The sequence below is a fragment of the Monosiga brevicollis genome, genomic scaffold (assembly GCF_000002865.3).
Source record: "Monosiga brevicollis MX1 MONBRscaffold_41 genomic scaffold, whole genome shotgun sequence".
NCBI classification, from domain to species: domain Eukaryota; class Choanoflagellata; order Craspedida; family Salpingoecidae; genus Monosiga; species Monosiga brevicollis.
Genome location: NW_001865078.1, coordinates 324,361 through 336,410, shown reverse-complemented (window position 1 = coordinate 336,410; position 12,050 = coordinate 324,361). Strand labels below are relative to the sequence as shown.

The following is a 12,050-nucleotide window of genomic DNA, read 5'->3' as shown; positions in this document are numbered from 1 at the left end:
GTTGGAAGTGCCTGCAATGCCACCCAGATTTGCATGGGCCCATGCTACCGACAGCTTCATGTTTTGCTCGGCCCGCAAGATCAAGTGGCGCAACAGCATCCTTCCGTGACCCAGTAGAGCCCAAGTGAGCCACGGAGGACGGTTCTCCGGTTGCCTGCGACAGTCTGACTGCAAACGAGCAATCAAATCAGTCACTTCCTATGCGTTGCACAGCAACCACCAAAAAGTTTCGACCGATTATTTGCATGCATGCAGGGAATTGGGACAGTATTCGACCGAAGCACAAGCAAAGTCCCACGCACGAATCATGTCTCCCGCTTGACCCTTCTTGCTGGCTCTCGGCTTGTGCTGTGTGAAGGTGGTTGGGCCACAGACCTCTCAGCCCTGTCCGCTTGTGTGTCCGTTGCAGCACCGAAACTGGCATGGGTAAGGTGTGGAAACAATGGGCCGCATTCGACTTCTTCTTCTTGCTTGTTAAGATGTTTATTGTTTTTAACATCATGCAAATTATAAAGCTGCACAACGCAGCTTGCTCGCACAGCGCCCAGCAGTCGCACCAATCCAGGTCGATTGGGTCATAAGACACTCTCTGCTTCTTCCAAAACGGTAGGTTCTTCCAGGGCCAAAAGGCCGCGATTGTCCGCAAAGCCTGCCATGGGGGCGTGCTGCTCCTGCAACGCCTGTGCCACGGCCTGAGCGCTGGGTCGCAGCTCTGCCTTGGCCTCCCACGTCGCGCTCAAAAGCCTAAGGAACGACCGTCGACAACACAGGGCGCACAATCAAAATGAGCAACCATGGACAACTGTCCAATCGTCCAAGTTCTCGCCGTTACGTACGCATGCAGGGCCGAGGGGATGTGCTGCGTATCCAGGCGCTTCCCAGCCTGCAGCAGCTCGAGCATCATCTGCATGGTGCGCTCCCCAAAGGGGGTTCGCCCCTGGGAAAATATCTATCCAGTCACAAAGTTGAGATGAGCACCGATCCATCGACCGACGGCCGTTCATTTCCCACTGGTGTGCACGCGCGCAAGGCCGCCCCTTGCGCACTTGGCAGATCCATTTGGTCAACAAGCAGGCGCACCAACCTCCCAAATGACGATGCCAAGGGACCACACATCCGATGCCGGCGAAAACTGGGCGCGCAGCAACGCCTCGGGAGCCATCCACCTGTTGTGGAGAAAAAGAAGGAAAAAAGGAAAAGGCATGAAGATGATGCCTCTGAGGGTCGGGCTGGCGCACGACGGCAAAGAGCGATGAGACCCGAGTGCCGAGGGAGAAGCAGTAGCTAGTCATACCGAAAGGGAAGGTCATCCAAGCTGGATGCTTGATAGTAGGCATGGTCTGATGACACATAACGCGTAACTGTCACAGTTATTGGAGAGAAAAAGGAGGGGAGAGAGTTGACATGAGAAGCAATGGCCACACACACACACACACACACAAAGGCCGACCACCAAGTAAAAGATGACAGCACATACGGCCAAAATCGGCGAGCTTGGCAAGCGGGCCGCGCCCCGACCGCGGAAACAGCAACACATTCCGGCTGGCCAGGTCACGATGCACCAGTTGGCAACTGTGCACGTGGGCTAGCCCAAGAGACACGTGCTCGCCCAATTCAATCTAAGTCAGCGTGGATATAAATGTCAATGGACACTTCCTCATCCCCAATCTGTTCCGAGACAAGCGGCTATGCGTGAAAAAAATCAAGGACCCACAAACCTGTGTGTCATAACGAAGAGACCCTGCTGCTTGCTTGCGTAAAAAGCTTCGCAGCTCACCTAGACTTGCATACTCCAAGACCAGCGAAATGGGCATGCTGCATGTATGCATTCACGCACAACCACGCACGCGCCATCAACACTCTTAATGGTCTGCAATCCCCCGCTCCCTTGCGTCCTTTAGTTTATTCCACCTTCTCTCTTGCTCTGTCTCGCTCTCTCTCTCTCGCTCTCTCCCGCTCCCTCTCGCTCGCTCTCGCTCTCCTTGAGAACTCTTCTTTTTCGTCGTCTCCAAAGGTCGTACCTGTCTTGCACCACAGCCAGCAACTGCACAATGTGTGGGTGTCGACCAGCCGTGTGCATGAGAGCCGCCTCCATCATGACCGCCTTGTAATCAGCAGCCTGCTTGGCCAGCAGCAGAAATTACGTGAGCAAGCACAGCTCTTCGATTCCCCAGCAATGGCACAGTCTCCACCCCCTCAGCCCCACGACGGACCTGGATACTTTCAAATTGCTTGACCGCCACAACTAGTTGGTCGCCAAATTTTTCCGTGTGGCGTATGGGTTTGGCCTGTTAACAATTGAACCACGTTTGTCAGCTGCTCGGATGCTGCTGAACTTTTGCAGGCTTTGCGCGCACAGTAGAACCAACCTTGCGCACCACGCCAAAGTTGCCTTTACCTAGTGGGCCCAGATCTTGCAACCATTTCCTACAGCAAAAGTGCCAGGCTTTGAGAAAAACCAAAGCGGTGCTTGGTGCGCAGCGTGCGCCGAGTTTACTGATCCAACTTACTGTGAGGCCATATTCAGCGGTTGTGGACCTCGCCCGCCGCGCCAACCCGGGCTGCGTAGTTGATCCGTAAACTGCAACAGACAGAGCTCAATCTGTTCCGCGGAGGACATGGGGACAATGTCTCCTATGCCAAGCGCCCCGTTGGGCAAAGGCTTCCGCTGTCGACGGCGGTGCCAGGCAACAACGCCAATGGCAACCACTAGCACGGCAGCGACACCCGCTACTACGCCCGCCACAATTGCGTTGCCGCCGTTGCTCTCTGCCGATCCAGCCGGCTGGGGCGCCAACGTGGTGCTGGCGATCTCGGTTGGAGCCCTCGTTTGGTGCTGACTTGTAGTTGAATCGACAGTAAAAGGCAGCGTGCTCGCCATCGTCGTCTCAATGCGGGGTGGGGCGGTTGGCAGCACACCCGAAAAGACAATCAAGTAAAATTCCACGGTTGAAATAAAAGGCTTTACCAATGTTGTGGCGTCCCATAGAGGCGTGCCCGTGTCATGATCTACGAAGCGTACCATGTCCAAATGCACGAGGCCCGTTCCACCTAGCATGAAAAAAGAGGTGGCACTCGTCGCATTGCCTCGGGGTACCAAGCGCCCGGCTGCAGGATCCAAAGGTACTGGCAGTAACTCAGAGTAGACCCACGTGGCCAAACCCGTTTCAATGTGCATCACGACCACGTGCAGGAACGACGGATCCACACACGTCAGCATGAGGGTGGCGTCATTGAGCAGGTGCATGGCCCGAGGTTCAGTACAGTTGGCCATGGCGTGCATGGACTGGAGATAGAGGCCCTGCGTGTAGGCAACGGCCCATACGCCCAGATACAGCTGATTGTCTAGGATTAACGTGAAGATCTGGCGCCCCGTGGTTGTGACGGCTGCCACAGGACAAAACGTCATGCGCTCGGCATCGGAGCTGGACAGAACTGTGCGAAGAGCCCCAAACGGCGAGCCATCAATGTGCAACGAGTAGATGCCGGTGCCTCCGGCCAGCAGCTGCTCCCCGGCCTGCACAATAATGGTGGTCGACACTGCCACAGGAAAGCAGGCCGCGTTCTCGGACGACCATGTTGTAAAGGTCGCTGGAAGCTCGGCGGGGAGGGGCATTGAGCAAACAGGCGCCACCACCTCGCTGCCAACTCGGCCTTGAAAATAATGCAGCGTCTGGCCTGCGACAGTGACGTGCTCGCCCCGGGCGCCAGGGCGCAGGGTCAAGGCAGCTCGAGGCTCCAACTCGTTGTGCGCATAGAACAATAGCTGGGTACCGTCGGCGTCTGAAGCCGGTGCTTCTACCACAACAAAGCCAAACTCTGCAGCCAGCAACTGGCGTACTAGGTAGCCACTTCCATAGCGTGGCGACGCCAAAAAGCGATCAAAATTCCACGCGCCCGTTGGCCCTTGTGTCAAGACACGCAGGGTGCCCGCGGTGGGTTGGGCCACATCCGGGACACTCGCCAACAACACGGCGCTCTCGTTGAACATGATAGCTGCTTGGACGCGGTTTTGCACTGTCACAATGTCGGCAAGACCGACGGGTTGGTCCCATACAGGCGCGGTGTAGCTACACGTGTGGGCACCAGAGCAAGCATGACAAGGCGTCGTGAGCCGTTCGTCGGGACGCGTGCTTTCTCAAACGGCACGAACATGCACACGTACCGAGGATTCATAAGGACGCGCACAAGATGATCGGCAAAGCTTGCCACAATCACGTCTTGGTCACCATCACCATCCAAGTCAGCGAGCCGCATGTCACGCAAGTCCATGGCGGAGGAGATTAAAGTAGTTTTGCCTCCGAACGAGGTGGGATTGCCCAGGTTTGGAAACCACGCCACCGTGTTGTCGGTGCTTGACCCAGCAACGATGTCGGGTTGCCCATCGCCATCTAGATCGCCCGCTGCCACGCGCCAGACGCCCAGAGTATCATTCGACACGAGCTTGGGGTTGGCAAACCCTTGCCCTTGCAGATTTTGGTGCCAAAAGACGCTGTTGTCCTCACTGGCCGCAGACACCACGTCGGTCCACCCATCGCCGTCCAGATCCGCGACTGCCAGGTCTATTGCCCCCTCAAGTCCGCTGCCAACCAGGCTCTGGGGACGATATGTGCCAGGTCGGATTTGAGGATACCAGTAGACAGCAGCCTGGAAGAAACTGGATACCACGAGGTCGCGTCGACCATCGCCATCCAACTCTGAAAACGCGAGCGCATAAGGGCCGGAGATGTTGGCCAGCAGGATGGCTGTGGTTGCAAATGCACCGTTGCCAAGGTTGCGGGACCAAAACACGGTGCTGGCACCGCTAGACCCTGACACCAGGTCAAGAGCGCCATCGCCGTTAATGTCAGCAGCCAGCACCACGAAAGGCTGATCAAGGTCGTTGGCGATAACGGTGGGTTGGGCAAAGGCGCCGGCGCCCTCGTTGCGCAACCACATCAGAGACCCCTGCATCGCGCTCACGGCAGCCAGGTCAGGCAAAGAATCGCCATCGAGATCTGCCACGGTGATGGATGAGATGCTTTCGACCGCGGTGGTCAGACTGATTTCCAGTCCAAACTGTCCCGTGCCGTCACCACGAAACCAGGAGATGGCGTTGCCTTGATTGAAGACGCAGAGTAAGTCGAGCAGACTGTCGCCATCCATGTCGACGGGCAGAGCCACGGTGGGATTCTTGACGGTGGACACCAAAGGGGTGGCTTCAGTGGGGAAGACACCACCCCCAGTGTTGGCCAGCCAGCCAATGCGATCACCAGATTTCATAATGACAAGAACATCGAGCAATGCGTCCTCGTTGAGATCGTAAAGGTGAATGCCAGCGATGCCGGACCCCGGAAAGGTGAGGGGACTGGGGCTACCAAATCGCTGAGATGCGGTGTGAAGGCGATTGCGGACCCACAAGAGCGTGATGGGCGCCGCGGTAGCGACGGCCGCAAGGTCAAGTTGTCCGTCCCCATTCAAGTCCCCCAAGACGACCCAATTTATACCGGCGATGGCGCTGCCAATGACGGCGAGGGAATCAAACGTTCCATCACCGGCATTCTTCAGCCAGCCCATGATGCCCTCTGAAGGGCAGGCCACGGCCAGGTCGGCACGGTCATCATCGTCAATGTCGCCAGCGGCAAAGTTAAAGGGGGAGCAGCCAGCGGTAGCCACGGCACGCGGTGGGCTGTGGGTGCCATTGGGATAAAAGCTCGGAATCATGGTGGTAACACTGCTGCGAATGTGCAGCAAGGCCAAATGGCCGTCTCCGTAGAGATCAACGGTGCTAAGGTGAAAGTAGGGATCGGCGGCGTTTTGGGCCAGGATGATGGGGGCGTGCCAAGTGCCGTTACCTCTGTTTCGATGCCAGCTCAAGACGCGCTCACCGCCCGCGCCATCCAACGTCGTGCTCCCGACCACGTCCAGGGCACCATCCATATCGAGGTCAACGAGTAGCAGGGCATTGACCGTCTCTGGCACGATGGAGATGGGTAGGCTCGCGGCTTTCGCCGAAAACGGCTCACCTGTGGCGCGCCCGTTACGGAGCCAGCGTAGACCGGCGGCACTCTCATCAGCAAACACGATATCAGGAGCACCGTCGCCGTCTAGGTCCCCGACGGCCAGGAAGGTGATTGGGGAGGCGCCGAGCCATGCAAGGTGTTGACTGCCGTACAGCCCCGCCCCCAAGTGCGGGTACCAAGCAATTTTGCGGTCGGTCATGGTTCCCACAACCAAGTCGGCCCGACCATCGCCGTCCACATCATCCATGGCTGTGCAGCTGGGCGCATCCAGCCCACCCACCGCGACCGTCTCCCGCCAATCCTCAGCCCCATCCCCGGCAGCCATCCGCGTCAGCGCCACAAGCACCCCAAGCGCCACCATCACACCCCACCATGGCTCGGACATGCTCCTGGTATGCGCTGAAAAAGCATTCGAAAATCAAAAGCCCCGCCTCCACCGCCTCCCCTTCGCCCCAACCAGAGCCCCCCTCGCTATCCTCCCCTCTTCCTCCCCCGCTTATCTCATCCTCTCCTCCGCAGCAGGCAGCACCATCATCCCGCAATCACCATCTCCTCTTCGCGCCGCCGCTCAAAACAAGAAAAGCACAAGAAAAAAAAATAAAACTTTTTCTCCTTTGACTCAACATGTGAATGGGTGAATGTTGAAATCTCTCTCTCTCTCTCTCTCTCTCTGTTTTCTCTCTCTGTCTCTCTGTCTCTGTCTCTGTCTTTTTTTGTCTCTCTCTCTGTTGTTGGTTGTTGTTTTTCAGTGGTGCTTGTTCCTTTTGTTCCCTGTTGTTGTTACATGTGGTAGTTGTACTTTTCTCTCTCTGTTTTCTCTCTCTGTGTTCTGTCTCTAGCTGTGTGTATCTCTGTCTCTCTCTGTTTTCTGTCTCTGTCTCGCTCTGTCTGTCTCTGTCTCTGTCTCTAAACACTATGAGCCCTCTCTCTCTCTCTTCTCTATCTCTCTCAACTCTAGAAGCTCTCTCTCTCTCTAAACTCTCCTAACTCTCTCTGATTCTCCCCGAGCCATAAGTGGTGCTCTCATAACATGTTACCCGGTTTGCTGACTCGCTGAAACACATTGTGTGACTGGAGATGGCGGCTTTCTCTTGATGAATTCAGTCTCGTGGTCATGGACCCGCAAAGGTTCTGCCACATGCAGGGCACGCTTTGCTCTCCGGGGCTTTCATACTCGCGTCCCACTTGATATTTGGCTTTAAGAACTTTGCGTCTTGGCAATGTTGATCAGCGCTTTGAGCGCCATCAGGGGTTGCCCCGTGACATCCGGGTTGGTGTTGGCTGTGAGGTACTGCTGATAAGCCAGGGCATTGGCAAAATCCCCAAGCTATGCAACATCAGGTTTGTGCAAGCATGTGAGTGGCCCAGGCACGGCGAACGATGCAGCTCACACCCGCGCGCCGCTTGCACCACGCACCTCAATGTATTGCAAACTGTAAAACATCGACTGTCCCGTCTCCGAATCCAAGTACTGGTTGGCAGCCACTTGCTTCAAGCTCAACAATCGCCGGCGTACGTCGGCCAATTTGCGCTTTTGTGCCTGAACACACATGAGATTGCAAATTGTGAGTGCAGCAACATCGGGTGAGCTAGGAACAAAAGAACAAGAAACGAAAACCTTACGGCATTGGCTCGCGCATCGTATTGGTCCACCAAGGCCTCAAACTTTTCGACCAGAGGCTGAAACTCGGCCGGCACTTCGGGTTCGGGCGCCGGAGCTGGGGCTGCCTCAGCCGCCGCTGCAGCTGGTGACGCAGCGCCGCCCATGGCTGCATGTGCAGTTGCACCACCAGCTGCAGCCATGGCCGATGCAGCTGGCTGGCTCTGTGCCTGCTCTGGTGCTCCCACGATGGGCATGGCAATGGGCGCCGGGGCCTGGAACTGCTGTTTCTTCCGTGACATGATCATGGGAGGGTCATTCCAGCGCTTGTCTGGCTTCGCCTTGGGTGCCACCGCCGCGACGGGCGCTGCTGCGGGCGTCGCGGCAGCGTGCACGGCACCCCCAGCCACGTTGGCACCCATGTGGCCACCTGCGTACATGCCAGGAGTGGTGATGGGCGCCACGGAGGCGGTTGCCTGTGTGGGAAGACCCATGGGCGGAGTCATGCCGGCTGCTGGACGCATGGACGCAGAAGCGGACAAGCGGGAGGGCGGGGGGGCACCATAGCCCATCGAGGGGTTGTAAGAGGAGCTGGCGGGATACGTTGGGGCCGGTGCTGCCAGGGGCGGAGCTGAAGAGTGAGGCGCAGACGCCGCAGGTGGCTGATAGGGCGTGGCACCCGAAGCACCGTAACCACCAGGCATGGTGGCTGGCGCATGACTCGTGCCGTAGGCAGCTGATACAGCGGACATGGCCCCATGACCATTGGGGACACCCATGTTAGCGGGGCTGAATGCGTTCATGGCCGAAGATGGATATGGCGAGCGAGCCGCCGGGTTGGACATGTGCGTGGGCGCAGGTTGACCCGTGAAAAAGCCACTGGGACCAGCATTGGCGCCATAACCGGGGCTGGACTGGGCCAGATTGGCGCGCAGCTGTGCAGAAGCTACGGCGTTGGGGTTGATCGAGGTGGGCAGGGGCTTGGCCCCCGCCGCCACGGCCAATTGGGTGCGCAAGGTCGGCGCGGCCGTGCGTGGCCATGGGTCGGTGGACTCGATGGCCGCCGAAAGGATACCATAGGCTGCCTTGAGATCGTGCTGATCTGCCAACGTGGAGCAGAGCGCGAGCACGCGCTGCGTATAGGCCGGGGATACGGGTGGAGACTGGCCACGCTGTAGCGCAAGGGCGCGACGCAACACCGTCAACTTTTCGACACATGCGTACACTTGCTGTGCATCAGTCAAATCAGAATCCTGCAGGAGAGCGCCATAGCACGAGCCAAAATCGTCCAAAGCACCAGCAATCACATAGCAAAGGCATGCGGAAAACCTAAGTGATAATCAAGGTCCGAGACAGACAAGAGCAAGCATTCAAATGAGCAAGCTTCCTCTGCCTCGATGACACGCCACAATCCTGGCAAGGTTGCGAGGGCACCGCACCAGTCGCCTTGATTTTGCAGTCGCCGCGCCAACGCATTGCTCAGATCACCCATCACGTTGGCTGGAGCATAGGTGAGAAGAAGTGCCATGCAGTCTTGCCAAGCGGCCAGCTCCATGTGGGAGACAATGTCCAGCCAGCGCTCCTCGGTAATCATGCGCAGCAAGCGTGCGCTTGGGGACTGGGTGCGGGCAAAGTAGAATTGCTGCACACGACTCAGCTCGGTTGGTCTAATAAAAGTAAAAAAAAAAAAAAAAAATGACAGTCAAAAAAAAAATAAAAAATAAAATAAAAAATAAAATAAAATAAAATAAACAATAGAAATTGAGAGAGATGTGATATGTGAACAGGAATACTGATCAAAAGCTGTGATGATCTTGGCGTGGAACGGGACGACGCGCACATACCCGGCGGCAATGGCGAGCATGAGGGCATCGGCCATACGATCCTCTGCCAGGCAGACGTCGATGGCCAGGTCAAACTGACGCATGGCCAACGCTTGCACGAGCACGTGTTCGGAGGTGCCCGGGGTGGCATTGAAGCAGCCGTCGTAGAGGTCGTCGCCCAGCGTGGGCGGCACAGCGGGGCCCTGACTCACACCAGATGCAATGTGGTCGGCCTCCTGTGCAACCGTGTCGGCACTAGAAGAAGGCGCACGGAGGCACGAGATGAGCGAGAAGAAGACCATCTGAGACCACCCAGGAAGTCCTGGTGAGCGGGAGTAGAACGGTCGGAACTACACCAGCACACCTGAGCTCCAAGAGGCCCATATACTTGTTACGGGCCTGGGGATCAAGACTGCTGACAATGCAACGCCAGATGACATCATCGCCGTCGATGGCGCCGGCGGCCCCTGTTTGCTCGAGAGCCTCGGTGCGCTGCTCCAGAGTCTGAGTGTCCGTGGCGGCCAACGCCTTGTTGAGGCTGTCGGCTTGGGTGGCCAATTGGTCATCGCGTACAGAAGCGAAGACTTGGACTCGGCGAGACTCGGATGAGAAGCGCACGAGATGGCCACCAAAGCCGAAGCAGGCGCCGCAGGGGCGCTTGAGCCATTTGGGAGTATGATGGTGATGATGACCACTGCCGCCAGGCTGTCCGGTGCTTTGGCCACCGACGGAGGTCGGGGTATGGGCACCGAGACGTGGGGAGAGGACGGGCTGTGGGTTGGTCGTTGCGACCTCAGAGCCGGCCTCAACCGACTGCAAGCGGACCTGGCCATCAAAAGCGGCTGTGGCAACCAAACCTGCATCCAATACACAGCGACACAGGGCTGCGTGAGACAAGTACAAAAGCCAACAGGGGGCGGCAACGCTTTAAGGCCCAAGCAGGCGTTGCCGCGGACAATGTCGTGCGGAGCTTCCATCAAAGATGGATTGCAACAGAAAGAGAGGAGACTGACTCGGATTGCGTGGGCACCAATTGACGTCAAAGATCCAGTTGCCAGCGGGGTGAAGCTCCTTGAGCAGCTGGTCTTCGTAGGCTTCGGCCAAGGGATCCCACAACAGGGCACGGTTATCTTTGCCGCCGGAGAGAAGGAGATTCGAGTCTTGAGGACACCAAGCAACAGAGAGCACGCCCTATCAAAATATTGGGTTGGAACGACACGAAGCCGGGGTGAATGGGATGGCAAGGCATGCGCACAAACGGGAGAATCGAGGGCGGATGAACAAGCGCCAACCTTTTGGTGGCCTTGGAGTTGGTGGACGCAGGCCTGGGCGTTGTGGAGATCCCAGAGTTGGATGACGGGTGTTGCGTCACTATCGCTAGCAACGATGAGACTGAGCCCTTGGTCGGGATTCCAAGCGAGGCTGCGAGGCTGAAAGCCGGGGGTGTTGTGTGAGAGGGTCATGATGGCCTTGCTGGCGCGAAGATCCCAGATGGTGGTGCGACCACTGGCGCCGGCAGTCGCCAGGATGTAGGGCACTTGGCAGTTCCAGGCCACGCCGGTCATGGCCTGGGGCGGCTGGAGATCTGGGCCCGGGGCAAAGTGCTGTTCAGGTTTGTTGAGGTCCATGATGTAGACTTCGGAATCGGCGGCAATGGACGCGAGCAAATGAGGCTCAAGGCGATTGAGCGCAAGGCCGCGCACGGCTCCGGAATGCTGTCGGGTGTGCAGGCAGCGCAGGGCCAAGCCCAGAGCATCATGGGGCGTGAGTTCAAAGTCCAAAAGTGCTGAAAAGTGCCAAGGCCAGATGACTAAGGGTAAGGACTTACGTGGCGCGGGGCAGCGAGCAAGGCATTGGGATCATTCCTAGTCCGACCCACGGTGATCACGACAGAGGGAGGTATTGAGATGAGAGAGGCACCGGGCAGAGGGCAATGGTTGTTTGAGTAAAGACGGTGAGCGAAGATGGTCATGTTGGATGTGCAGCGTACCGCATGAGGGCGTCAGCATCCCACAGGCGAATGACACCAGAATCCATGGCGCCAACCAGCAGGCCATTTTCGCGCTAAGCAGGTTGTTGAAGTGCAGGAGACATGAGCCTTGTCGACCAGGGTCGGCTGCAGAGCAGGACAACATGGGACGTACGCTGGCGGGGGCGGCCCATTTCAAGTCGTGAAAGCGATCGGGGCTTTCCAGGGAAACGACCACATCAGGGTTGGTGCTGCCTTGATCTGGCTGGGCCGAAGAGCTCGAGAGCTGAGGGCGGACCACCTCGAGATGACCAGTTGTGCTGAAGAACAAGAGAGCGCGCGGGGGGTTAAGAACAATCCTCGATTTGCCGAGAGCAAGACGACCCTGGGTCCTGGGCTTTGTCTGCTGCTGTATGGGATATGCGCGGGTACGCACCTAAAATCGGGGCTCAATTGTTGCGCATCGGTACCGGTGGCCAGGAGAATGTCCTGTGGCCCGGGTTGGCGGGGTGAAGAAAGGTGCTGTTAGAGTTGCAGGGACCCAAAACTGATGTCGTTGGTTCTGTCAAGAAGGCGAGTCGTACGACGGAAGACCTCACCTCGCCCACGGGATTCCAAGCCAAATGCGCGGTGCGCTCCAGGCTTTGAATGATCAT

At 57.6% G+C, this 12,050-nt stretch overlaps 2 protein-coding genes across 2 annotated transcripts; both read right to left on the bottom strand.

Annotated features, from left to right (window-relative positions):
- Window positions 1-575: 575 nt before the first annotated feature.
- MONBRDRAFT_39187 (uncharacterized protein) lies at window positions 576-6,387 on the bottom strand (the record flags this gene model as incomplete). The annotated part of the gene is made up of 8 exons (XM_001750430.1): window positions 576-744; window positions 837-937; window positions 1,085-1,166; window positions 2,022-2,119; window positions 2,214-2,288; window positions 2,370-2,427; window positions 2,511-4,070; window positions 4,166-6,387. 8 exons carry the CDS (start codon window positions 6,385-6,387, stop codon window positions 576-578), a joined length of 4,365 nt encoding a protein of 1,454 aa, XP_001750482.1.
- Window positions 6,388-7,090: 703 nt separating this feature from the next.
- MONBRDRAFT_34599 (uncharacterized protein) lies at window positions 7,091-12,050 on the bottom strand (the record flags this gene model as incomplete). Its single annotated transcript, XM_001750429.1, has 13 exons — window positions 7,091-7,329; window positions 7,420-7,542; window positions 7,626-8,931; window positions 9,042-9,269; window positions 9,447-9,680; window positions 9,790-10,282; window positions 10,439-10,616; window positions 10,718-11,140; window positions 11,254-11,290; window positions 11,416-11,489; window positions 11,570-11,714; window positions 11,831-11,883; window positions 11,994-12,050. The coding sequence occupies 13 exons, from the start codon at window positions 12,048-12,050 to the stop codon at window positions 7,201-7,203; spliced, it is 3,480 nt and encodes a 1,159-aa protein (XP_001750481.1). The 3' UTR covers window positions 7,091-7,200.